Genomic DNA, 25,665 nt, shown 5'->3' with positions numbered 1-25,665 from the left:
CCTGCTATAGGACAGACACTTCAAAACACGGCCTGCTATAGGACAGACACTTCAAAACACGGCCTCTATCGGACAGACACTTCAAAACACGGCCTGCTATTGGACAGACACTTCAAAACACGGCCTGCTATTGACAGACACTTCAAAACACGGCCTGCTATGGACAGACACTTCAAAACACGCCTGCTATAGACAGACACTTCAAACACGGCCTGCTATTGGACAGACACTTCAAAACACGGCCTGCTATTGGACAGACACTTCAAACACGCCTGCTATTGGACAGACACTTCAAAACACGGCCTGCTATTGACAGACACTTCAAACACGGCCTGCTATTGGACAGACACTTCAAAACACGGCCTGCTATAGGACAGACACTTCAAAACACGGCCTGCTATAGGACAGACACTTCAAAACACGGCCTGCTATAGGACAGACACTTCAAAACACGGCCTGCTATTGGACAGACACTTCAAAACACGGCCTGCTATAGGACAGACACTTCAAAACACGGCCTGCTATTGGACCGACACTTGCAAACACGGCCTGCTATAGGACAGACACTTCAAAACACGGCCTGCTATAGGACAGACACTCAAAACACGGCCTGCTATAGGACAGACACTTCAAAACACGGCCTGCTATAGGACAGACACTTCAAACACGGCCTGCTATAGGACAGACACTTCAAAACACGGCCTGCTATAGGATCAGACACTTCAAACACGGGCCTGCTATAGGACAGACACTTCAAAACACGGCCTGCTATAGGACAGACACTTCAAACACGGCCTGCTATAGGACAGACACTTCAAAACACTGGCCTGCTATGGACAGACACTTCAAAACCGTGCCTGCTATAGGACAGACACTTCAAAACACGGCCTGCTATAGGACAGACACTTCAAAACACGGCCCTGCTATAGTGACAGACACTTCAAAACACGGCCGCCTGCTATAGGACAGACACTTCAAAACACGGCCTGCTATAGGACAGACACTTCAAACACGGCCTGCTATAGGACAGACACTTCAAAAACACGGCCTGCTATAGGACAGACACTTCAAACAGCGGCCTGCTTATAGGACAGACACTTCAAAACACGGCCTGCTATAGGACAGACACTTCAAAACACGGCCTGCTATTGGACAGACACTTCAAAACGTGGCCTGCTATAGGATAGACACTTCAAAACACGGCCTGCTATAGGACAGACACTTCAAAACACGGCCTGCTATAGGACAGACACTTCAAAACACGGCCTGCTATTGGACAGACACTTCAAAACACGGCCTGCTATAGGACAGACACTTCAAAACACGGCCTGCTATTGGACAGACACTTCAAAACACGGCCTGCTATAGGACAGACACTTCAAAACACGGCCTGCTATTGGACAGACACTTTCAAAACACGGCCTGCTATTGGACAGACACTTCAAAACACGGCCTGCTATAGGACAGAACACTTCAAAACACGGCCTGCTATAGGACAGACACTTCAAACACGGCCTGCTATTGGACAGACACTTCAAAACACGGCCTTCTATTGACAGACACTTCAAAACACGGCCTGCTATAGGACAGACACTTCAAAACACGGCCTGCTATAGGACAGACACTTACAAAACACGGCCTGCTATATGGACAGACACTTCAAAACACGGCCTGCTATAGGACAGGACACTTCAAAACACGGCCTGCTATAGACAGACACTTCAAACACGGCCTGCTATAGGACAGGACACTTCAAAACACGGCCTGCTATAGGACAGACACTTCAAAACACGGCCTGCTATAGGACAGACACTTCAAAACAACGGCCTGCTATTGGACAGACACTTCAAAACACGGCCTGCTATTGGACAGACACTTCAAACACGGCCTGCTATAGGACAGACACTTCAAAACACGGCTGCTATTGGACAGACACTTCAAAAACACGGCCTGCTATAGGACAGAACTCAAAACTCGGCCTGCTATCGGACAGACACTTCAAAACGCGGCCTGCTATTGGACAGACACTTCAAAACACGGCCTGCTATAGGACAGACACTTCAAAACGACGGCCTGCTATTGGACAGACACTTCAAAACAACGGCCTGCTATTGGACACACTTCAAAACACGGCCTGCTATTGGACAGACACTTCAAAACACGGCCTGCTATAGGACAGACACTTCAAACAACGGCCTGCTATTGGACACACTTCAAAACACGGCCTGCTATAGGACAGACACTTCAAACACGGCCTGCTATAGGACAGACACTTCAAAACACGGCCTGCTATAGGACAGACACTTCAAAACACGGCTGCTATTGGACAGACACTTCAAAACACACGCCTGCTATTGACAGACACTTTCAAAACACGGCCTGCTATTGGACAGACACTTCAAAACACGGCCTGCTATAGGACAGACACTTCAAAACACGGCCTGCTATAGGACAGACACTTCAAAACACGGCCTGCTATAGGACAGACACTTCAAAACACGGCCTGCTATAGGACAGACACTTCAAAACACGGCCTGCTATAGAACAGACACTTCAAACACGGCCTGCTATTTGGACAGACTTCAAAAAACACGCCTGCTATTGGACAGACACTTCAAACACGGCCTGCTATAGACAGACTTCAAAACACGGCCTGCTATTGGACAGACACTTCAAACACGGCCTGCTATTGGACAGACCTTCAAAACACGGCCTGCTATAGGACAGACACTTCAAAACACGGCCTGCTATTGGACAGACACTTCAAAACACGGCCTGCTATTGGACAGACACTTCAAAACACGGCCTGCTATAGGACAGACACTTCAAAACACGGCCTGCTATAGGACGACTCAAAACACGGCCTGCATATTGGACAGACACTTCAAAACACGGCCTGCTATTGGACAGACACTTCAAAACACGCCTGCTATAGGACAGACACTTCAAAACACGGCCTGCTATAGGACAGACACTTCAAAACACGGCCTGCTATTGGACAGACACTTCAAAACACGGCCTGCTATAGGACAGACACTTCAAAACACGGCCTGCTATAGACAGACACTTCAAAACACGGCCTGCTATTAGGACAGACACTTCAAAACACGGCCTGCTATAGGACAGACACTTCAAACACGGCCTGCTATATGACAGAAACTTCAAAACACGGCCTGCTATTAGGACAGACACTTCAAAACACGGCCTGCTATAGGACAGACACTTCAAAACACGCCTGCTATAGGACAGACACTTCAAAACACGGCCTGCTATTGGACAGACACTTCAAAACACGGCCTGCTATTGGACAGACACTTCAAAACACGGCCTGCTATAGGACAGACACTTCAAAACACGGCCTGCTATAGGACAGACACTTCAAAACACGGCCTGCTATTGGACAGACACTTCAAAACACGGCCTGCTATTGGACAGACACTTCAAAACACGGCCTGCTATAGGACAGACACTTCAAAACACGGCCTGCTATAGGACAGACACTTCAAAACACGGCCTGCTATAGGACAGACACTTCAAAACACGGCCCTGCTATAGGACAGACACTTCAAAACACGGCCTGCTATTGGACAGACACTTCAAAACACGGCCTGCTATTGGACAGACACTTCAAAACACGGCCTGCTATAGGACAGACACTTCAAAACACGGCCTGCTATAGGACAGACACTTCAAAACACGGCCTGCTATCGGACAGACACTTCAAAACACGGCCTGCTATCGGACAGACACTTCAAAACACGGCCTGCTATCGGACAGACACTTCAAAACACGGCCTGCTATTGGACAGACACTTCAAAACACGGCCTGCTATTGGACACACTTCAAAACACGGCCTGCTATTGGACAGACACTTCAAAACACGGCCTGCTATAGGACAGACACTTCAAAACACGGCCTGCTATTGGACACACTTCAAAACACGGCCTGCTATAGGACAGACACTTCAAAACACGGCCTGCTATAGGACAGACACTTCAAAACACGGCCTGCTATAGGACAGACACTTCAAAACACGGCCTGCTATAGAACAGACACTTCAAAACACGGCCTGCTATTGGACAGACACTTCAAAACACGGCCTGCTATTGGACAGACACTTCAAAACACGGCCTGCTATAGGACAGACTTCAAAACACGGCCTGCTATAGGACAGACACTTCAAAACACGGCCTGCTATAGGACAGACACTTCAAAAACACGGCCTGCTATAGGACAGACACTTCAAAACACGGCCTGCTATAGGACAGACACTTCAAAACACGGCCTGCTATAGAACAGACACTTCAAAACACGGCCTGCTATAGGACAGACACTTCAAAACACGGCCTGCTATAGGACAGACACTTCAAAACACGGCCTGCTATAGAACAGACACTTCAAAACACGGCCTGCTATAGGACAGACACTTCAAAACACGGCCTGCTATAGGACAGACACTTCAAAACACGGCCTGCTATAGGACAGACACTTCAAAACACGGCCTGCTATAGGACAGACACTTCAAAACACGGCCTGCTATAGGACAGACACTTCAAAACACGGCCTGCTATTGGACAGACACTTCAAAACACGGCCTGCTATTGGACACACTTCAAAACGTGGCCTGCTATAGGACAGACACTTCAAAACACGGCCTGCTATTGGACAGACACTTCAAAACACGGCCTGCTATAGGACAGACACTTCAAAACACGGCCTGCTATAGGACAGACACTTCAAAACACGGCCTGCTATTGGACACACTTCAAAACGTGGCCTGCTATAGGACAGACACTTCAAAACACGGCCTGCTATAGGACAGACACTTCAAAACACGGCCTGCTATTGGACAGACACTTCAAAACACGGCCTGCTATTGGACAGACACTTCAAAACACGGCCTGCTATAGGACAGAAACTTCAAAACACGGCCTGCTATTGGACAGACACTTCAAAACACGGCCTGCTATAGGACAGACACTTCAAAACACGGCCCTGCTATAGGACAGACACTTCAAAACACGGCCTGCTATTGGACAGACACTTCAAAAACACGGCCTGCTATTGGACAGACACTTCAAAACACGGCCTGCTATAGGACAGACACTTCAAAACACGGCCTGCTATAGGACAGACACTTCAAAACACGGCCTGCTATTGGACAGACACTTCAAAACACGGCCTGCTATTGGACAGACACTTCAAAACACGGCCTGCTATAGGACAGACACTTCAAAACACGGCCTGCTATAGGACAGACACTTCAAAACACGGCCTGCTATAGGACAGACACTTCAAAACACGGCCTGCTATAGGACAGACACTTCAAAACACGGCCTGCTATAGGACAGACACTTCAAAACACGGCCTGCTATTGGACAGACACTTCAAAACACGGCCTGCTATTGGACAGACACTTCAAAACACGGCCTGCTATAGGACAGACACTTCAAAACACGGCCTGCTATAGGACAGACACTTCAAAACACGGCCTGCTATAGGACAGACACTTCAAAACACGGCCTGCTATCGGACAGACACTTCAAAACACGGCCTGCTATCGGACAGACACTTCAAAACACGGCCTGCTATTGGACAGACACTTCAAAACACGGCCTGCTATTGGACAGACACTTCAAAACACGGCCTGCTATTGGACACACTTCAAAACACGGCCTGCTATTGGACAGACACTTCAAAACACGGCCTGCTATAGGACAGACACTTCAAAACACGGCCTGCTATTGGACACACTTCAAAACACGGCCTGCTATAGGACAGACACTTCAAAACACGGCCTGCTATAGGACAGACACTTCAAAACACGGCCTGCTATAGGACAGACACTTCAAAACACGGCCTGCTATAGAACAGACACTTCAAAACACGGCCTGCTATTGGACAGACACTTCAAAACACGGCCTGCTATTGGACAGACACTTCAAAACACGGCCTGCTATAGGACAGACTTCAAAACACGGCCTGCTATAGGACAGACACTTCAAAACACGGCCTGCTATAGGACAGACACTTCAAAAACACGGCCTGCTATAGGACAGACACTTCAAAACACGGCCTGCTATAGGACAGACACTTCAAAACACGGCCTGCTATAGAACAGACACTTCAAAACACGGCCTGCTATAGGACAGACACTTCAAAACACGGCCTGCTATAGGACAGACACTTCAAAACACGGCCTGCTATAGGAACAGACACTTCAAAACACGGCCTGCTATAGGACAGACACTTCAAAACACGGCCTGCTATAGGACAGACACTTCAAAACACGGCCTGCTATAGGACAGACACTTCAAAACACGGCCTGCTATAGGACAGACACTTCAAAACACGGCCTGCTATTGGACAGACACTTCAAAACACGGCCTGCTATTGGACACACTTCAAAACGTGGCCTGCTATAGGACAGACACTTCAAAACACGGCCTGCTATTGGACAGACACTTCAAAACACGGCCTGCTATAGGACAGACACTTCAAAACACGGCCTGCTATAGGACAGACACTTCAAAACACGGCCTGCTATTGGACACACTTCAAAACGTGGCCTGCTATAGGACAGACACTTCAAAACACGGCCTGCTATTGGACACACTTCAAAACACGGCCTGCTATAGGACAGACACTTCAAAACACGGCCTGCTATAGAACAGACACTTCAAAACACGGCCTGCTATAGGACAGACACTTCAAAACACGGCCTGCTATTGGACACACTTCAAAACGTGGCCTGCTATAGGACAGACACTTCAAAACACGGCCTGCTATTGGACACACTTCAAAACACGGCCTGCTATAGGACAGACACTTCAAAACACGGCCTGCTATTGGACAGACACTTCAAAACACGGCCTGCTATTGGACAGACACTTCAAAACACGGCCTGCTATAGGACAGACACTTCAAAACACGGCCTGCTATAGGACAGACACTTCAAAACACGGCCTGCTATAGGACAGACACTTCAAAACACGGCCTGCTATCGGACAGACACTTCAAAACACGGCCTGCTATTGGACAGACACTTCAAAACACGGCCTGCTATTGGACAGACACTTCAAAACACGGCCTGCTATTGGACAGACACTTCAAAACACGGCCTGCTATTGGACAGACACTTCAAAACACGGCCTGCTATTGGACACACTTCAAAACACGGCCTGCTATTGGACAGACACTTCAAAACACGGCCTGCTATAGGACAGACACTTCAAAACACGGCCTGCTATTGGACACACTTCAAAACACAGCCTGCTATAGGACAGACACTTCAAAACACGGCCTGCTATAGGACAGACACTTCAAAACACGGCCTGCTATAGGACAGACACTTCAAAACACGGCCTGCTATTGGACAGACACTTCAAAACACGGCCTGCTATTGGACAGACACTTCAAAACACGGCCTGCTATAGGACAGACTTCAAAACACGGCCTGCTATAGGACAGACACTTCAAAACACGGCCTGCTATAGGACAGACACTTCAAAAACACGGCCTGCTATAGGACAGACACTTCAAAACACGGCCTGCTATAGAACAGACACTTCAAAACACGGCCTGCTATTGGACAGACACTTCAAAACACGGCCTGCTATTGGACAGACACTTCAAAACACGGCCTGCTATAGGACAGACTTCAAAACACGGCCTGCTATTGGACAGACACTTCAAAACACGGCCTGCTATTGGACAGACACTTCAAAACACGGCCTGCTATAGGACAGACACTTCAAAACACGGCCTGCTATAGGACAGACACTTCAAAACACGGCCTGCTATTGGACAGACACTTCAAAACACGGCCTGCTATAGGACAGACACTTCAAAACACGGCCTGCTATTGGACACACTTCAAAACACAGCCTGCTATAGGACAGACTCTTCAAAACACGGCCTGCTATAGGACAGAAACTTCAAAACACGGCCTGCTATTGGACAGACACTTCAAAACACGGCCTGCTATAGGACAGACACTTCAAAACACGGCCTGCTATAGGACAGACACTTCAAAACACGGCCTGCTATTGGACAGACACTTCAAAACACGGCCTGCTATTGGACAGACACTTCAAAACACGGCCTGCTATAGGACAGAAACTTCAAAACACGGCCTGCTATTGGACAGACACTTCAAAACACGGCCTGCTATAGGACAGACACTTCAAAACACGGCCTGCTATAGGACAGACACTTCAAAACACGGCCTGCTATTGGACAGACACTTCAAAAACACGGCCTGCTATTGGACAGACACTTCAAAACACGGCCTGCTATAGGACAGACACTTCAAAACACGGCCTGCTATAGGACAGACACTTCAAAACACGGCCTGCTATTGGACAGACACTTCAAAACACGGCCTGCTATTGGACAGACACTTCAAAACACGGCCTGCTATAGGACAGACACTTCAAAACACGGCCTGCTATAGGACAGACACTTCAAAACACGGCCTGCTATAGGACAGACACTTCAAAACACGGCCTGCTATAGGACAGACACTTCAAAACACGGCCTGCTATTGGACAGACACTTCAAAACACGGCCTGCTATTGGACAGACACTTCAAAACACGGCCTGCTATAGGACAGACACTTCAAAACACGGCCTGCTATAGGACAGACACTTCAAAACACGGCCTGCTATAGGACAGACACTTCAAAACACGGCCTGCTATCGGACAGACACTTCAAAACACGGCCTGCTATCGGACAGACACTTCAAAACACGGCCTGCTATTGGACAGACACTTCAAAACACGGCCTGCTATTGGACAGACACTTCAAAACACGGCCTGCTATTGGACACACTTCAAAACACGGCCTGCTATTGGACAGACACTTCAAAACACGGCCTGCTATAGGACAGACACTTCAAAACACGGCCTGCTATTGGACACACTTCAAAACACAGCCTGCTATAGGACAGACACTTCAAAACACGGCCTGCTATAGGACAGACACTTCAAAACACGGCCTGCTATAGGACAGACACTTCAAAACACGGCCTGCTATAGAACAGACACTTCAAAACACGGCCTGCTATTGGACAGACACTTCAAAACACGGCCTGCTATTGGACAGACACTTCAAAACACGGCCTGCTATAGGACAGACTTCAAAACACGGCCTGCTATAGGACAGACACTTCAAAACACGGCCTGCTATAGGACAGACACTTCAAAAACACGGCCTGCTATAGGACAGACACTTCAAAACACGGCCTGCTATAGGACAGACACTTCAAAACACGGCCTGCTATAGAACAGACACTTCAAAACACGGCCTGCTATAGGACAGACACTTCAAAACACGGCCTGCTATAGGACAGACACTTCAAAACACGGCCTGCTATAGAACAGACACTTCAAAACACGGCCTGCTATAGGACAGACACTTCAAAACACGGCCTGCTATAGGACAGACACTTCAAAACACGGCCTGCTATAGGACAGACACTTCAAAACACGGCCTGCTATAGGACAGACACTTCAAAACACGGCCTGCTATAGGACAGACACTTCAAAACACGGCCTGCTATTGGACAGACACTTCAAAACACGGCCTGCTATTGGACACACTTCAAAACGTGGCCTGCTATAGGACAGACACTTCAAAACACGGCCTGCTATTGGACAGACACTTCAAAACACGGCCTGCTATAGGACAGACACTTCAAAACACGGCCTGCTATAGGACAGACACTTCAAAACACGGCCTGCTATTGGACACACTTCAAAACGTGGCCTGCTATAGGACAGACACTTCAAAACACGGCCTGCTATTGGACACACTTCAAAACACGGCCTGCTATAGGACAGACACTTCAAAACACGGCCTGCTATAGAACAGACACTTCAAAACACGGCCTGCTATAGGACAGACACTTCAAAACACGGCCTGCTATTGGACACACTTCAAAACGTGGCCTGCTATAGGACAGACACTTCAAAACACGGCCTGCTATTGGACACACTTCAAAACACGGCCTGCTATAGGACAGACACTTCAAAACACGGCCTGCTATAGGACAGACACTTCAAAACACGGCCTGCTGTTTCTGAATGTACCCTAACCCTAACTGAGCTCCAAAAGCCCAGGCCACCTTGGAGATTTTAAACTATGAATGAAACACAGAACACGTATTGGAATTGTTTAGTAAACCAGATGAAGAAATCATTTAAAGGTTAGAGTATACCTATGTTCAGAGATTAACTTCCACGATCTATGTTACAAGCCATTCAAAATGTGTTTCATGTGATGTCAAAATGGTGAGAGAGGCCAGTATGCTTTTAACCCCTTGGGTACCTTACAATCATAGCAATCCAGAAACTGCCGGGTAGGGCAACAAGTACGCATTCTTTTTCCTCATGTATTTGTTTTCTTCATGATGATGACACTAGTCCAGGCCACTACGTCGTTTGATCTGTAGACCTAACGAGCTACATGTATTTGGGTCAGAGAAGATATTGTTTTCCTGTACCTTTAAGAGTGGGAGGACTACACTGGGTACGTATTTCAAACACTTGGCTCCTCCTAATTTTACGGGTTTCGTTTCCTGGCGGTCTTGTCTGTCGTGTTGTTGACAAAAAAAACGAACAAATATCGTTTTTTACTGGACAAAATGGGTCAGTCGTTTCCGACCCCGGACTGCGAGCCCTCGGTGTGTCCTTTGTGCCACCGTGTATGTCGGTCTCCGACCGCGCTGGAATGCAAACATATTTTCTGCTACTGCTGTATACAGGAGTTATGGAGTGGTTCGCCCACCGGTCCATACTACTGCCCCGAGTGCAAGGAGGAGTACAAGACTTTACCGTTTGGGTTTAAGAGAGACACTACCGCAAGTCCGTGGCGAGATGAAGCGCCTGCACATACACGCACCACCGCACCAACAGGTAACTTCCCAAATTCACCAGACAGTTCTGCCCATGTGCAATTAGGCTGGGGACAGGGATACAGGGGGTTTATTCATTACGCCGATTCTGTTGCAAAACGTTTCGTCTGTTACAAAACGTTTTGCAACACAAACCGTTTACTTCAAACGGAAAACATTTAGCAACGAAAACGAGAATTTCAATTGGACAAATTCTGATAGGTTCCTCCACGCTTCGTTCCGTTTGCGCTGTTTGGCTATTAAACGGTAAACGGTTTCTGTTCCAAGACGTAATAAATACACCCCAGGTTGGCTGGCTAGTCTTGGGAACGAACATTTCCAAATGTAGGCTACTGCTGGGAAAGATGTACATGTGTAATGGTACTAGGCCTACAGTAAAACTATAACACATCGTTAACACATTGTTTTAATATGGTGATGATGACTTGGTGTAACAGTATAACTTTAAACCGTCCCCTCGCCCCGACACGGGCGCGAACCAGGGACCCTCTGCACACATCAACAATAGTCACCCACGAAGCGTCGTTACCCATCGCTCCACAAAAGCCGCGGCCCTTGCAGAGCAAGGGGAACCACTACTTCTAGGTTTCAGAGCAAGTGACGTACCCGCTAACTAGCCAGCCATTTCACATCCGTTACACTGGCTATGAGAGAAACATTAACAACAGTATTAGGCTATGTTGACTGACGCACAGGTCAAAGTCTACTGAAGTCCATTGACTTGCATTAGAATAGAATAAGGTCAATTGATTATAAAATAATATGATATTTCCCATCATTTTTTAACTCTGCATCGTTGGGAAGGGCTTGTAAGCAAGCATTTCGCTTAAAGTCTACACCCGTTGTATTCTGTGCCGTGACAAATACAATTTGATTTGATTTAGCTAGGTTTGTGTCCCTTTTGATGTCTCCTAAAATAGGCCTAATCACTACTAATGTATTTGTGTTATGTATGTCTTCTTGGGTATAGAAGGCAGAGCCAATGAAGAGGATGTCATTGAGATCAATCCGGTGGGCTGGACCCTTGGGAAGAGAGCCTCCATCTCTCTATCCAAGCGTCTGTTGGGGAAGAGACCAGCCAGTTCTCCTGTCCCAGGAGGCCATCTTCACGACAACAAGAGACAAGCCACTGGCAGCTCCTCTTCCTCCCACTCCAGGGGACAGTCTGGTGACCGTAAGAGACCCGCCGCTTCCTCTTCCTCCTCTTCAGCCAATCAGAACACGTCGTCTGACGTCGAGTTGTCCAGTGAGGAGGAGGTGCCAGCAGCACCATTTTCCTCAGCAACCAAACCGTCGAGTACTGCGTCCGTCGCCGCCAGAGGTCCGGACCTGACACGTGATAGGTCTAGGTCCCGTAGGAGAGACCCACCCATTGAGCTGGACGAACCCCCTGCTGCAACAGAACCTTTTACAAGAGAACCCCTGAATGACCCTAGAAAATCACCTGAAGCAGCAGCCGGTAACGTGAACGACACATCGCCAAGAAGAATCACCACCGTTGAACTGGACCCACCGCCACCCCCTGCAAGAGATCCGCACACACCCGCCAAGAATCCTGCTGAAACGCCCCACACAGCCCATTTACGTTTAGTCACCCCTACGAAGGAGAAGCCTGTTGAAGCTGAGAGGGAGCCTCTTCCAGAGATCTCCAACAGATCCCCTGGTCTAATCGGCACCTCCACCTCTCCTACCCGTGCTGCCAACAAACTGTCCCCTGGACGTACCAACCTGTCCCCCAGCCTGGCTCGCCAAACCTCTAGGGAGACCTTCCTACCCTGCCACTACTGCCCCAGCCGAGGCTCTCTCCCTGCGGTGAAGACCTGCCTGGTGTGTGGAGCCTCCATGTGCTCCGACCACCTCCGGCCCCACCTGGAGTCCCCCGTCTTCCAGAGCCACACCCTGGTTCCCCCCGTGGAGGACACCTCACCCTGGAGGTAAGGTCTCACTCTTATTTGGGGAGAATCTCAATTTAATTTCCTTTTTCTGAGCTGCACAAAGTCAAATTCCTAACACCTTTGGACGATATTTGCAGTAAAGTCTTGAATTCTTTTTAAATAATTTTGCGTTTCAACATTTCATTTTAAAGTTGACGATTTGTTTATTTAATTTATTATTTGACAAATCATTAAACAGCTGGCTAAAAGTACAACTTACATTTTGTCCTCAGGTGCCAGGAACACCAGGAGAGGAACCAAATCTACTGCCGTCAGTGTAGCGTGTGTGTGTGTACAGTGTGTACAGTGATCGGGTCGCACCGGGACCACGCTTGCATCAGCATCAGAGAGGCCGAGAGGGAGCTGAGGGTGATTACCTGACTGTTTACCAAACACACAACAACAACAACCTGATCACATCCGCCATAGTGTTCATGTTGTCTAAGTAACGTCGGTGGTAAATAACCGTAGCACACGTGTTATAGTATAAATACATGTTTCAGAGAACTAAAGCATGTTTTCTATTGATGGCAGGATGTTGTCACTATGTTTTTTTTTGTCTTGGCAGGGGAACCTGAAAGAGGAGACGGAGAAGATGCAGGAAACCGAACAGTCTTTAATCAGCAGAGTGACTGAGATGACAGAGAAGAAACAGAGATTCCAGGTAAAAGTAGACAGGACCTCAGTTGGACCAGGTATTTTTAGGTCCGACCTGACGCAAAAGCCTAATGTACACACCCTGTATCCCTCTAAATCAAATCAAATGTTATTTGTCACATGCACCGAATACAACAGGTGTAGTAGGCCTTACAGTGAAATGCTGAATACAACAGGTGTAGTAGACCTCACAGTGAAATGCTGAATACAACAGGTGTAATAGACCTTACAGTGAAATGCTGAATACAACAGGTGTAGTAGACCTCACAGTGAAATGCTGAATACAACAGATGTAGTAGACCTCACAGTGAAATGCTGAATACAACAGGTGTAGTAGACCTCACAGTGAAATGCTGAATACAACAGGTGTAGTAGACCTGACAGTGAAATACTGAATACAACAGGTGTAGTAGACCTGACAGTGAAATACTGAATACAACAGGTGTAGTAGACCTTACAGTGAAATGCTGAATACAACAGGTGTAGTAGACCTCACAGTGAAATGCTGATTACAACAGGTGTAGTAGACCTTACAGTGAAATACTGAATACAACAGGTGTAGTAGACCTTACAGTGAAATGCTGAATACAACAGGTGTAGTAGACCTTACAGTGAAATGCTGAATACAACAGGTGTAGACCTTATAGTGAAATGCTGAATACAACAGGTGTAGTAGACCTCACAGTGAAATGCTGAATACAACAGGTGTAGTAAACCTCACAGTGAAATGCTGAATACAACAGGTGTAGTAGACCTTACAGTGAAATGCTGAATACAACAGGTGTAGTAGACCTTACAGTGAAATGCTGAATACAACAGGTGTAGTAGACCTTACAGTGAAATGCTGAATACAACAGGTGTAGTAGACCTTACAGTGAAATGCTGAATACAACAGGTGTAGTAGACCTTACAGTGAAATGCTGAATACAACAGGTGTAGTAGACCTTACAGTGAAATGCTGAATACAACAGGTGTAGTAGACCTTACAGTGAAATGCTGAATACAACAGGTGTAGTAGACCTTACAGTGAAATGCTGAATACAACAGGTGTAGTAGACCTTACAGTGAAATGCTGAATACAACAGGTGTAGTAGACCTTACAGTGAAATGCTGATTACAACAGGTGTAGTAGACCTTACAGTGAAATGCTGAATACAACAGGTGTAGTAGACCTTACAGTGAAATGCTGAATACAACAGGTGTAGTAGACCTGACAGTGAAATGCTGAATACAACAGGTGTAGTAGACCTCACAGTGAAATGCTGATTACAACAGGTGTAGTAGACCTTACAGTGAAATGCTGAATACAACAGGTGTAGTAGACCTCACAGTGAAATGCTGAATACAACAGGTGTAGTAGACCTTACAGTGAAATGCTGAATACAACAGGTGTAGTAGACCTGACAGTGAAATGCTGAATACAACAGGTGTAGTAGACCTTACAGTGAAATGCTGAATACAACAGGTGTAGTAGACCTTACAGTGAAATGCTGAATACAACAGGTGTAGTAGACCTCACAGTGAAATGCTGAATACAACAGGTGTAGTAGACCTTACAGTGAAATGCTGAATACAACAGGTGTAGTAGACCTCACAGTGAAATGCTGAATACAACAGGTGTAGTAGACCTGACAGTGAAATGCTGAATACAACAGGTGTAGTAGACCTTACAGTGAAATGCTGAATACAACAGGTGTAGTAGACCTCACAGTGAAATGCTGAATACAACAGGTGTAGTAGACCTCACAGTGAAATGCTGAATACAACAGGTGTAGTAGACCTCACAGTGAAATGCTGAATACAACAGGTGTAGTAGACCTTACAGTGAAATGCTGAATACAACAGGTGTAGTAGACCTCACAGTGAAATGCTGAATACAACAGGTGTAGTAGACCTCACAGTGAAATGCTGAATACAACAGGTGTAGTAGACCTTACAGTGAAATGCTGAATACAACAGGTGTAGTAGACCTCACAGTGAAATGCTGAATACAACAGGTGTAGTAGACCTTACAGTGAAATGCTGAATACAACAGGTGTAGTAGACCTCACAGTGAAATGCTGAATACAACAGGTGTAGTAGACCTCACAGTGAAATGCTGAATACAACAGGTGTAGTAGACCTTACAGTGAAATGCTGAATACAACAGGTGTAGTAGACCTTACAGTGAAATGCTGAATACAACAGGTGTAGTAGACCTTACAGTGAAATGCTGAATACAACAGGTGTAGACCTTACAGTGAAATGCTGAATACAACAGGTGTAGTAGACCTCACAGTGAAATGCTGAATACAACAGGTGTAGTAGACCTGACAGTGAAATGCTGAATACAACAGGTGTAGTAGACCTTACAGTGAAATGCTGAATACAACAGGTGTAGTAGACCTCACAGTGAAATGCTGAATACAACAGGTGTAGTAGACCTGACAGTGAAATGCTGAATACAACAGGTGTAGTAGACCTGACAGTGAAATGCTGAATACAACAGGTGTAGTAGACCTGACAGTGAAATGCTGAATACAACAGGTGTAGTAGACCTGACAGTGACATGCCGAATACAACAGGTGTAGTAGACCTTACAGTGAAATGCTGAATACAACAGGTGTAGTAGACCTTACAGTGAAATGCTGAATACAACAGGTGTAGTAGACCTGACAGTGAAATGCTGAATACAACAGGTGTAGTAGACCTGACAGTGAAATGCTGAATACAACAGGTGTAGTAGACCTCACAGTGAAATGCTGAATACAACAGGTGTAGTAGACCTTACAGTGAAATGCTGAATACAACAGGTGTAGTAGACCTCACAGTGAAATGCTGAATACAACAGGTGTAGTAGACCTCACAGTGAAATGCTGAATACAACAGGTGTAGTAGACCTCACAGTGAAATGCTGAATACAACAGGTGTAGTAGACCTTACAGTGAAATGCTGAATACAACAGGTGTAGTAGACCTGACAGTGAAATGCTGAATACAACAGGAGTAGTAGACCTGACAGTGAAATGCTGAATACAACAGGTGTAGTAGACCTGACAGTGAAATGCTGAATACAACAGGTGTAGTAGACCTCACAGTGAAATGCTGAATACAACAGGTGTAGACCTGACAGTGAAATGCTGAATACAACAGGTGTAGTAGACCTTACAGTGAAATGCTGAATACAACAGGTGTAGTAGACCTTACAGTGAAATGCTGAATACAACAGGTGTAGTAGACCTCACAGTGAAATGCTGAATACAACAGGTGTAGTAGACCTTACAGTGAAATGCTGAATACAACAGGTGTAGTAGACCTCACAGTGAAATGCTGAATACAACAGGTGTAGTAGACCTTACAGTGAAATGCTGAATACAACAGGTGTAGTAGACCTTACAGTGAAATGCTGAATACAACAGGTGTAGTAGACCTTACAGTGAAATGCTGAATACAACAGGTGTAGTAGACCTTACAGTGAAATGCTGAATACAACAGGTGTAGTAGACCTTACAGTGAAATGCTGAATACAACAGGTGTAGTAGACCTTACAGTGAAATGCTAACTTACAAGCCCCTTTACCAACAATGCAGTTTTAAGAAAGTATTAAGTAAAGTAAAAAAAGATAATAAAAGTAACAAATAATTTATGATTAGCAGTAAGAAAACAATAGCGAGGCTATATACAGGGGGTACCGGTACAGAGTCAACGTGTAGGGGACACCAGTGTCGAGGTAATTGAGGTAATATGTACATGTAGGTTGAGTTTTAAAGTGACTATGCATAGATAATAAACAGAGTAGCAGCAGCGTTACGAGGGGTCCATGACGCTCCATGCGTTAGACAGACTACTACACTGGCTGTATCTGTACGTTTTGGATACAACTATATCTACATACAGCCAACTATGTCAACCCTGATTCCTCCTCTTCTCCCCAGGTGTTGCTAGGTGACGCGCGTGCGGGGGTGCTGCAGCAGTACGAGACCATGCGTGAGGCCCTGCAGCAGGAGGAGGCCACGGCCCTGCTGTGTGTGACTCGGGTAAATAAGGAAGAGAACCGGCTCAACTCTAGCCTAAAAAAAAAACAAACAATGAAAGTCAACTGAGGTGGGCTGTAACCTGCAATGCATGTATTCTAGTAGGATACTGGTGCCTTAAAGCTGAAATTGAGAGAAACAAAGCCTTAATTACGACTGCATTATAAAAGTAGGGGGGGGAATCAGGTGTGTCGGTGCAGGGCTGGAACAAAAATATGGGCTGTACTTTAAGGAGTAACACTGTTGTCGCGCTGACTGGCTCAACAATAGTAGGATTTGATTGAAGCTTGGTGTTAAATTCAGATCTCCCTTTACCTTCACATCTCAGCCAATATGACACCAATGTCCGTGACAACTGGAAATCGACCTGATTTAGAGGTACACAACACACGCCTCTCGTCATGAGGTGGACGTTACCGTCCATTTTTAACACGGTCGTTAGCAGTAGGCAAAAAAGACAACGTCTTGCCCTGACCTAGCTCAATATCTAGGTGTCCATAAAGTGACCATCGACTTGCCACCTTTCGGACTGAATAAGTTTGTAGGGGCAACAGTTTGATTAAATGTATAATTTATCGCTCTCACGTGCTCATTTCTGTCCATTTAAGAACTGAAGATGTGCTAGCTATTTGTAGCATTTCAGACAATGCTAACATGATTTTTTTGTTGTTGCCAAAGCTCAGTTCTAACACTGGGTCTCAACTCGGTTGCTCGGCAACAACACAGCTAATACTAAATGACAAAAAGTATGTGGACACCTGCTCGTCGAACATCTCATTCCACAATCATGGGCATTAATATGGAGTTGGTCCCCCCCTTTGCTGCTATAACAGCCCTTCTGGGAAGGCTTTCCATTAGATGTTGGAACATTGCTGCGGGGACCGATGTTGGGCGATTTAGGCCTGGCTTGCAGTCGGCGCTCCAATTAATCCCAAAGGTGTTCGATGGGGTTGAGGTCAGGGCTCTGTGTGTAGGCCAGTCAAGTTCTTCCACGCCGAACTCGACAAACCATTTCTATATGGACCTCGCTTTGTGCGCGGGGGTTATTGTCATGATGGAACAGGAAAAGGCCTTCCCCAAACTTCAAATGGCTAGCTAAACATTACATGTAAACAGAGCCTCAGTTGTACACTGACTGCAGATGCATGCTTGGTAGCATCAGAAAAAAACTCCCCAGTTTCTAACATCCGTAACACATTCCAGTACGCTGCTTCTCCTGTCTTCTTGACATTTTGATCCAGATGCGTGCTGATTTAACAGTGCCAAACGAAACAACTCTGCCAGGCGTTGGATATTTGTCAACAACTCTGCTATGCATGGCCATTCCAGTGGCACGGCTTTAAGGGTGGGGGGGGGGGGGGGGGGATTCACGGCTTTGGCTTTTCATGTGGATGTATAATGCACATTTTAACAGAATCTACTTTCAGTGTAAAAACCATGACAATTTAAAATAAATTTTAAGTGAGAAGTAAGCATTGGTCTGAAGAAAAGAAGGGAAATTCACATGAGCACTAAGATGCCTACTCCACCCATGCTCTAGTAAGGTTTTTCCAGCACAGCTTTGACCTACTACAGTAGCTGTGCTGGTCTATTGTACTTCTAACAATGTGTATGCAGGTTGCTTAGGATTCAAAACCTTCTCAAACTGCATTGTGGTGCTCATGGGAATTTCCTTTTATTTTTCGGACTCCGACCAATGCCTACTTCTTACTTAAAACGTAGTTAAAAAAAAAAAAAAAAAAATTACAGTAGTGAGTGTTTTTATTATGTGTGTGTGTGTGTACCCAGGAGGAGAGCAGGGCGGTGGGAGGACTGGAGGAACAGCTGGCACAGCTGCAGGAAACCCTCTCCTCCCTCCAACGGGGTCTTCGTACTCTGGAAGGGCTGGCTGACACCCGGGGCGCCGCACGCGTACAGGAACAGTCCTTCATCATGGTACATCCTCTTACTTCCTGTAGGAACATAGGGAACACACTAAAGGGGTACTACTATAAGGAAAGTGTTTGTGTGCACACCGCACTTAAATACATGTAACAGTGGCTTGTCTCTCGTTGTTGTGACGATGGTCACCTGGAACCCATGTTTTCCTATCTTTTGTTTTGTTCTTGACAGGAGTACAGTAAGATAACCAAAAGGTAAGCAACTATTATAAATGACGATAGGCTAATTCTCATATAGTCTCTAAGAAAGAAACAAAGTTTAGAAAAGTGAAATTTTAAGAAAGAACTAAAGCTTCTGAAATAGCTAGAAAAATCAAGTCCTACCAAGTCAGCGGAACGGAGTCAGTATAGAGTAGAAAACCGTGTCTAAGCTCTCTTATTTAAGTATAGAATCATTTTATAAATTATTCACTACCACTATTCCCCAACATCCTCCTACAGATTTACTGCCTTGGTGAAAATATGTATGCTACGTTTTTCTGTAGGTCAGCCTGAATTCACTGTCGTAGCATTGTGACGTGTACGGATGCTGTAGTTAGCATTGTGACGTGTACGGATGCTGTAGTTAGCGTTGTGACGTGTACGGATGCTCTAGTTAGCATTGTGACGTGTACGGATGCTTTAGTTAGCGTTGTGACGTGTACGGATGCTGTAGTTAGCGTTGTGACGTGTACGGATGCTCTAGTTAGCATTGTGACGTGTACGGATGCTCTAGTTAGCGTTGTGACGTGTACGGATGCTCTAGTTAGCGTTGTGACGTGTACGGATGCTGTAGTTAGCGTTGTGACGTGTACGGATGCTGTAGTTAGCGTTGTGACGTGTACGGATGCTGTAGTTAGCGTTGTGACGTGTACGGATGCTGTAGTTAGCGTTGTGACTTGTACGGATGCTGTAGTTAGCGTTGTGACTTGTACGGATGCTCTAGTTAGCGTTGTGACGTGTACGGATGCTGTAGTTAGCGTTGTGACGTGTACGGATGCTCTAGTTAGCGTTGTGACGTGTACGGATGCTGTAGTTAGCGTTGTGACGTGTACGGATGCTGTAGTTAGCGTTGTGACGTGTACGGATGCTGTAGTTAGCGTTGTGACGTGTACGGATGCTCTAGTTAGCGTTGTGACGTGTACGGATGCTGTAGTTAGCGTTGTGACGTGTACGGATGCTCTAGTTAGCGTTGTGACGTGTACGGATGCTCTAGTTAGCGTTGTGACGTGTACGGATGCTGTAGTTAGCATTGTGACGTGTACGGATGCTCTAGTTAGCGTTGTGACGTGTACGGATGCTCTAGTTAGCGTTGTGACGTGTACGGATGCTCTAGTTAGCGTTGTGACGTGTACGGATGCTCTAGTTAGCGTTGTGACGTGTACGGATGCTCTAGTTAGCGTTGTGACGTGTACGGATGCTCTAGTTAGCGTTGTGACGTGTACGGATGCTGTAGTTAGCGTTGTGACGTGTACGGATGCTCTAGTTAGCGTTGTGACGTGTACGGATGCTCTAGTTAGCGTTGTGACGTGTACGGATGCTCTAGTTAGCGTTGTGACGTGTACGGATGCTGTAGTTAGCGTTGTGACGTGTACGGATGCTGTAGTTAGCGTTGTGACGTGTACGGATGCTGTAGTTAGCGTTGTGACGTGTACGGATGCTGTAGTTAGCGTTGTGACGTGTACGGATGCTGTAGTTAGCGTTGTGACGTGTACGGATGCTTTAGTTAGCGTTGTGACGTGTACGGATGCTGTAGTTAGCGTTGTGACGTGTACTACAGCTGTATTAATTAATTCTTCACAAAGTACAAGTTGGAAAAAAGCAGTCACTTTTATTTAGCATGTTTTCACAACACTTGATTTTAAGCCTTTTTATCATACATTTTTAAAGGTAACAGTTAATTCAAACCAACCTATAAACTGACTGTACGGATGCTGTAGTTAGCGTTGTGACGTGTACGGATGCTCTAGTTAGCGTTGTGACGTGTACGGATGCTCTAGTTAGCGTTGTGACGTGTACGGATGCTGTAGTTAGCGTTGTGACGTGTACGGATGCTGTAGTTAGCGTTGTGACGTGTACGGATGCTCTAGTTAGCGTTGTGACGTGTACGGATGCTGTAGTTAGCATTGTGACGTGTACGGATGCTCTAGTTAGCGTTGTGACGTGTACGGATGCTCTAGTTAGCGTTGTGACGTGTACGGATGCTCTAGTTAGCGTTGTGACGTGTACGGATGCTGTAGTTAGCGTTGTGACGTGTACAGATGCTGTAGTTAGCGTTGTGACGTGTACGGATGCTGTAGTTAGCGTTGTGACGTGTACGGATGCTGTAGTTAGCGTTGTGACGTGTACGGATGCTGTAGTTAGCGTTGTGACGTGTACGGATGCTGTAGTTAGCGTTGTGACGTGTACGGATGCTGTAGTTAGCGTTGTGACGTGTACGGATGCTGTAGTTAGCGTTGTGACGTGTACGGATGCTGTAGTTAGCGTTGTGACGTGTACGGATGCTGTAGTTAGCGTTGTGACGTGTACGGATGCTGTAGTTAGCGTTGTGACGTGTACGGATGCTGTAGTTAGCGTTGTGACGTGTACGGATGCTGTAGTTAGCGTTGTGACGTGTACGGATGCTGTAGTTAGCGTTGTGACGTGTACGGATGCTGTAGTTAGCGTTGTGACGTGTACGGATGCTGTAGTTAGCGTTGTGACGTGTACGGATGCTGTAGTTAGCATTATGACGTGTACGGATGCTGTAGTTAGCATTGTGACGTGTACGGATGCTGTAGTTAGCATTGTGACGTGTACGGATGCTCTAGTTAGCGTTGTGACGTGTACGGATGCTGTAGTTAGCGTTGTGACGTGTACGGATGCTCTAGTTAGCGTTGTGACGTGTACGGATGCTCTAGTTAGCATTGTGACGTGTACGGATGCTGTAGTTAGCGTTGTGACGTGTACGGATGCTGTAGTTAGCGTTGTGACGTGTACGGATGCTGTAGTTAGCGTTGTGACGTGTACGGATAGTTGTATTATGGTTTGTTAGTAATAGTAGTACAGCCTGTATTGAGAGTAAACCTCATATCCTGTCTCCTCCCCCTCCAGTGTGTCTGAGAGCTGTTCTGTGGAGGAGATGGAGGTTCCAGAGGAGGTGGACAGAGCCAGGCTGGGATGCCTACAGCAGTGGACTGAGAGGCGGCTGGTCTCAGTGGTCATCTCCCTGCCTGACCGGGACCCCTTCAGGCTGCTCTGTAAGTGACCCCCCCCCCCCTCCCCCCATCTCATACAGTACCTACACCAAAGGTTCCCAAACTTTTTTGGCCTGCGACCCATAAAATATGCGTCCCCAACTTGTGAAAAAAGAGACGTAATCAACGGCCAATGTTTACTTTTTTAAAAATTGGGCTATGACCATCTATTACAAATCAGCCTGACAAAATCTGACAGTATTTCAATCGGAAGGAAGTGAAATGCATCAGAAAGGTATTGGCAAGTTCAGAAGATAAGGTAAAAAATTCATTTTTGCAAGATTTTCTATGTAGAAAATAACATCGTTAATGATCTTTTCACCCGCCCCCGTCTGATTTTAGTTCCTGGTCTTGTCCACTCTGTTCTAACGAGTCCTTCGTGGCTTGGTCCCTGTAGAAGGACACTGAAGACACACGCGTGTTCGTGTTCGTCGTATCTGTCAGTGAAGGGGTCATAATATGTCGTAGCTTAAACCGTTCAAAAGATTGAGCTACATTTTGTAGGAAGAAAACAGAAACCGCTCTGTTGATTACAACCCCAATCTAGAGGCTATCAGAGGTGACTGACGTTCTATAAACCAAGCACGATTTTATTTCAGAGTTTCTCTCGCGATCCCATTTTAAAATCAGGCGACCCCTAGTTTGGGAAACGTTACCCTACGCCGTACCAGCTCCCTACTCAAAAGGAAGTGGATATTCAACCAAGGGTATTAAAATAGGTTACGGTTAGGATTAACATTAGGGTTTAGGGTTAAGGCATGGGGTTAGTGAACCGCCATCCGGAACCATTCAAAATCTGCCTGTTTATATCAATTACAGCACCAGACTAGTTCTGTTAGACACAATGCCAATGACTATGGGTAGTTCTTGACTGACAGACCTCTTCTGCTCATGCCCCTCGTGTGTGTGTGTGTGTGTGTGTGTGTGTGTGTGTGTGTGTGTGTGTGTGTGTGTGTGTGTGTGTGTGTGTGTGTGTGTGTGTGTGTGTGTGTGTGTGTGTGTTCTGTGCAGATGGCGCCAGCCCCCGTCTGGACCCGGACACAGCCCACCCCAAGCTGCTCATCTCTGAGGAGAACAGGAAGGTGTCTTACAGCGAGGTCCAGCAGGCCTACCCGGAGCATGGGGCTCGCTTTAGCTCCTTCCCCCAGGTCCTGGCCTCTAAACCCCTGGAGGGAGGCCGTGCGTACTGGGAGGTGGAGGTGGAGGAAGACGAGGGCAAATGGAAGGTAAGAGGTCAGCGGATGTACCGTTTAAGGTCAGCGGATGTACCGTTTAAGGTCAGCGGATGTACCGTTTAAGGTCAGCGGATGTACCGTTTAAGGTCAGCGGATGTACCGTTTAAGGTCAGCGGATGTACCGTTTAAGGTCAGAGGATGTACCGTTTAAGGTCAGAGGATGTACTATTTAAGGTAAGAGGTCAGAGGGGTTATAGACAGGCAGAATACTTTTGGTTTCTTAGCATCTGCTAAAGGGCATATTATTCTAATATGTTATAGAGGAGATTTATAATTTTATTAAGGTAAAACATCATATAGCTAGTAACACATCAATAACATTTTCACATTCCTCATCCCTATTGCATTAACTAAGCCCTGTCAAGAGTACATCATTGATTTTCTATTTTTGGAAACCCTTTTATTGGCACTATTTAGCTAAATCAAATGCCCCCCCCCAACAAAAAAGAAAAATGTCACTACCTAGTACAGCGTCGTCATAGTCCACTGCGCTTGTCTACAGGTGGGAGTCTGCGAGGGTCAGATCGGTCGTAAGGGTCAGAAAGACACCTGCCGTATCGGCTTCAACCCCTATTCTTGGTGCCTGCTGAGTGAGAAGGGGCAGATAGAAGCCCTGCACGACAAGGTATGTGGATGTGATCGCTGATGTGGACGCTTCCATACAATTACACATATAGAATTGAATCAGATCTCTGTGGATGCTTCTATGTACAACACCAAGAGAAATTCCTAGGAACATTTTTTTTTGCTGCTGCTGCATTGCAATACATTTTTCACTCTCGTTCTGATTCTGAAGGTGGCTGTCCCTGTGGAGGTCGATGGGCTGGAGAGGGTAGGGGTGTTGCTGGATTTCGAGGAGGGTAGCCTGTCGTTCTATAAAGTGGCACAAGGGGGCGCTCTGATCTTGCTCCATTGTTTTAAACAGAAGTTCAGTGAACCATTGTATCCTGCACTAGCCGTGTCTAAAACACAGCTCAACATCCCTGATCTGTTCCAGCCAGCCACTGTTAAGTCAGAATAGTTACACGGACACTTCAGTTCTCTATAAATCTTAAAGGGTCAATCTGTGATTCAAATAACAACAAACGGTCAATCCGTCACTATTTTGTTTTGTAAACCGCCGATGAGTGGAGCTAGAGAATCGAATAGTTCCAGACAGGCTCGGTAGAATAGTGCACAGTGAGGAAGTTAAGTTTTCTATAGATCATAAATAACATTTTTGCGTAAGCAATAAAAAAATAAAGTTTTTATACATGTTAATCAAATAGAGGATTGCAAAGAGAAATCTCAATGTAGAGATAATCTTAAATATTATTATGTATCATTGTTTTAAAATGTGATGTAATGAGAAGCATCAATAGACTGAGTGGACAAAACATTAGGAACACCTGCCCTTTCCATGACATAGACTGACCAGGTGAAAGCTATGATCCCTTATTGATGTCACCTGTTAAATCCACTTCAATCGGTGTAGATGAAGGGGAGGAGACGGGTTAAAGAAGGGTTTTTAAGTCTTGAGACATGGATTGTGTATGTGTGTCATTCAGAGGGTGAATGGGCAAGACAAAATAATTAAGTGCCTTTGAACGGGGTATGGTAGTAGGTGCCAGGCGCACCGGTTTGGGTCAAGAATTGTTTTGACCTGTCAATGTTTTTAATTTGCTGTTTTTGATTTTGTTATACTCTTGTGAATTCTATGGTTTTTACTCTGTCTGTAATTGTGTAATGACTTGATGCTGCCTATCTTAGCCAGGA

The 25,665-nt window shown here is 46.1% G+C and overlaps 1 protein-coding gene across 1 annotated transcript; it reads left to right on the top strand.

The window, feature by feature from the left end:
* Positions 1–10,574: 10,574 nt before the first annotated feature.
* On the top strand, positions 10,575–25,373 carry si:dkey-29p10.4 (tripartite motif-containing protein 16). The gene is made up of 11 exons (XM_039017949.1): positions 10,575–10,918; positions 11,888–12,851; positions 13,085–13,220; positions 13,420–13,515; positions 17,422–17,523; positions 19,309–19,455; positions 19,633–19,655; positions 22,533–22,678; positions 23,687–23,901; positions 24,413–24,535; positions 24,707–25,373. Exons 1-11 carry the CDS (start codon positions 10,648–10,650, stop codon positions 24,929–24,931), a joined length of 2,448 nt encoding a protein of 815 aa, XP_038873877.1. The 5' UTR covers positions 10,575–10,647; the 3' UTR covers positions 24,932–25,373.
* Positions 25,374–25,665: the final 292 nt, after the last annotated feature.

The sequence above is a fragment of the Salvelinus namaycush genome, chromosome 21, assembly GCF_016432855.1.
Source record: "Salvelinus namaycush isolate Seneca chromosome 21, SaNama_1.0, whole genome shotgun sequence".
Classification (NCBI taxonomy): domain Eukaryota; kingdom Metazoa; phylum Chordata; class Actinopteri; order Salmoniformes; family Salmonidae; genus Salvelinus; species Salvelinus namaycush.
Note: the sequence above shows the minus strand (reverse complement) of the source record. Positions and strands in the feature narration are given on the sequence as shown.

Coding starts and splice junctions, on each gene's coding strand:
- si:dkey-29p10.4 (XM_039017949.1), top strand. CDS start 10,648: ATGGGTCAGTCGTTTCCGACCCCGGACTGCGAGCCCTCGGTGTGTCCT. Junction 13,221..13,419: donor AGGCCGAGAGGGAGCTGAGG/GTGATTACCTGA, acceptor TTGTCTTGGCAG/GGGAACCTGAAAGAGGAGAC. Junction 19,656..22,532: donor TACAGTAAGATAACCAAAAG/GTAAGCAACTAT, acceptor CTCCCCCTCCAG/TGTGTCTGAGAGCTGTTCTG.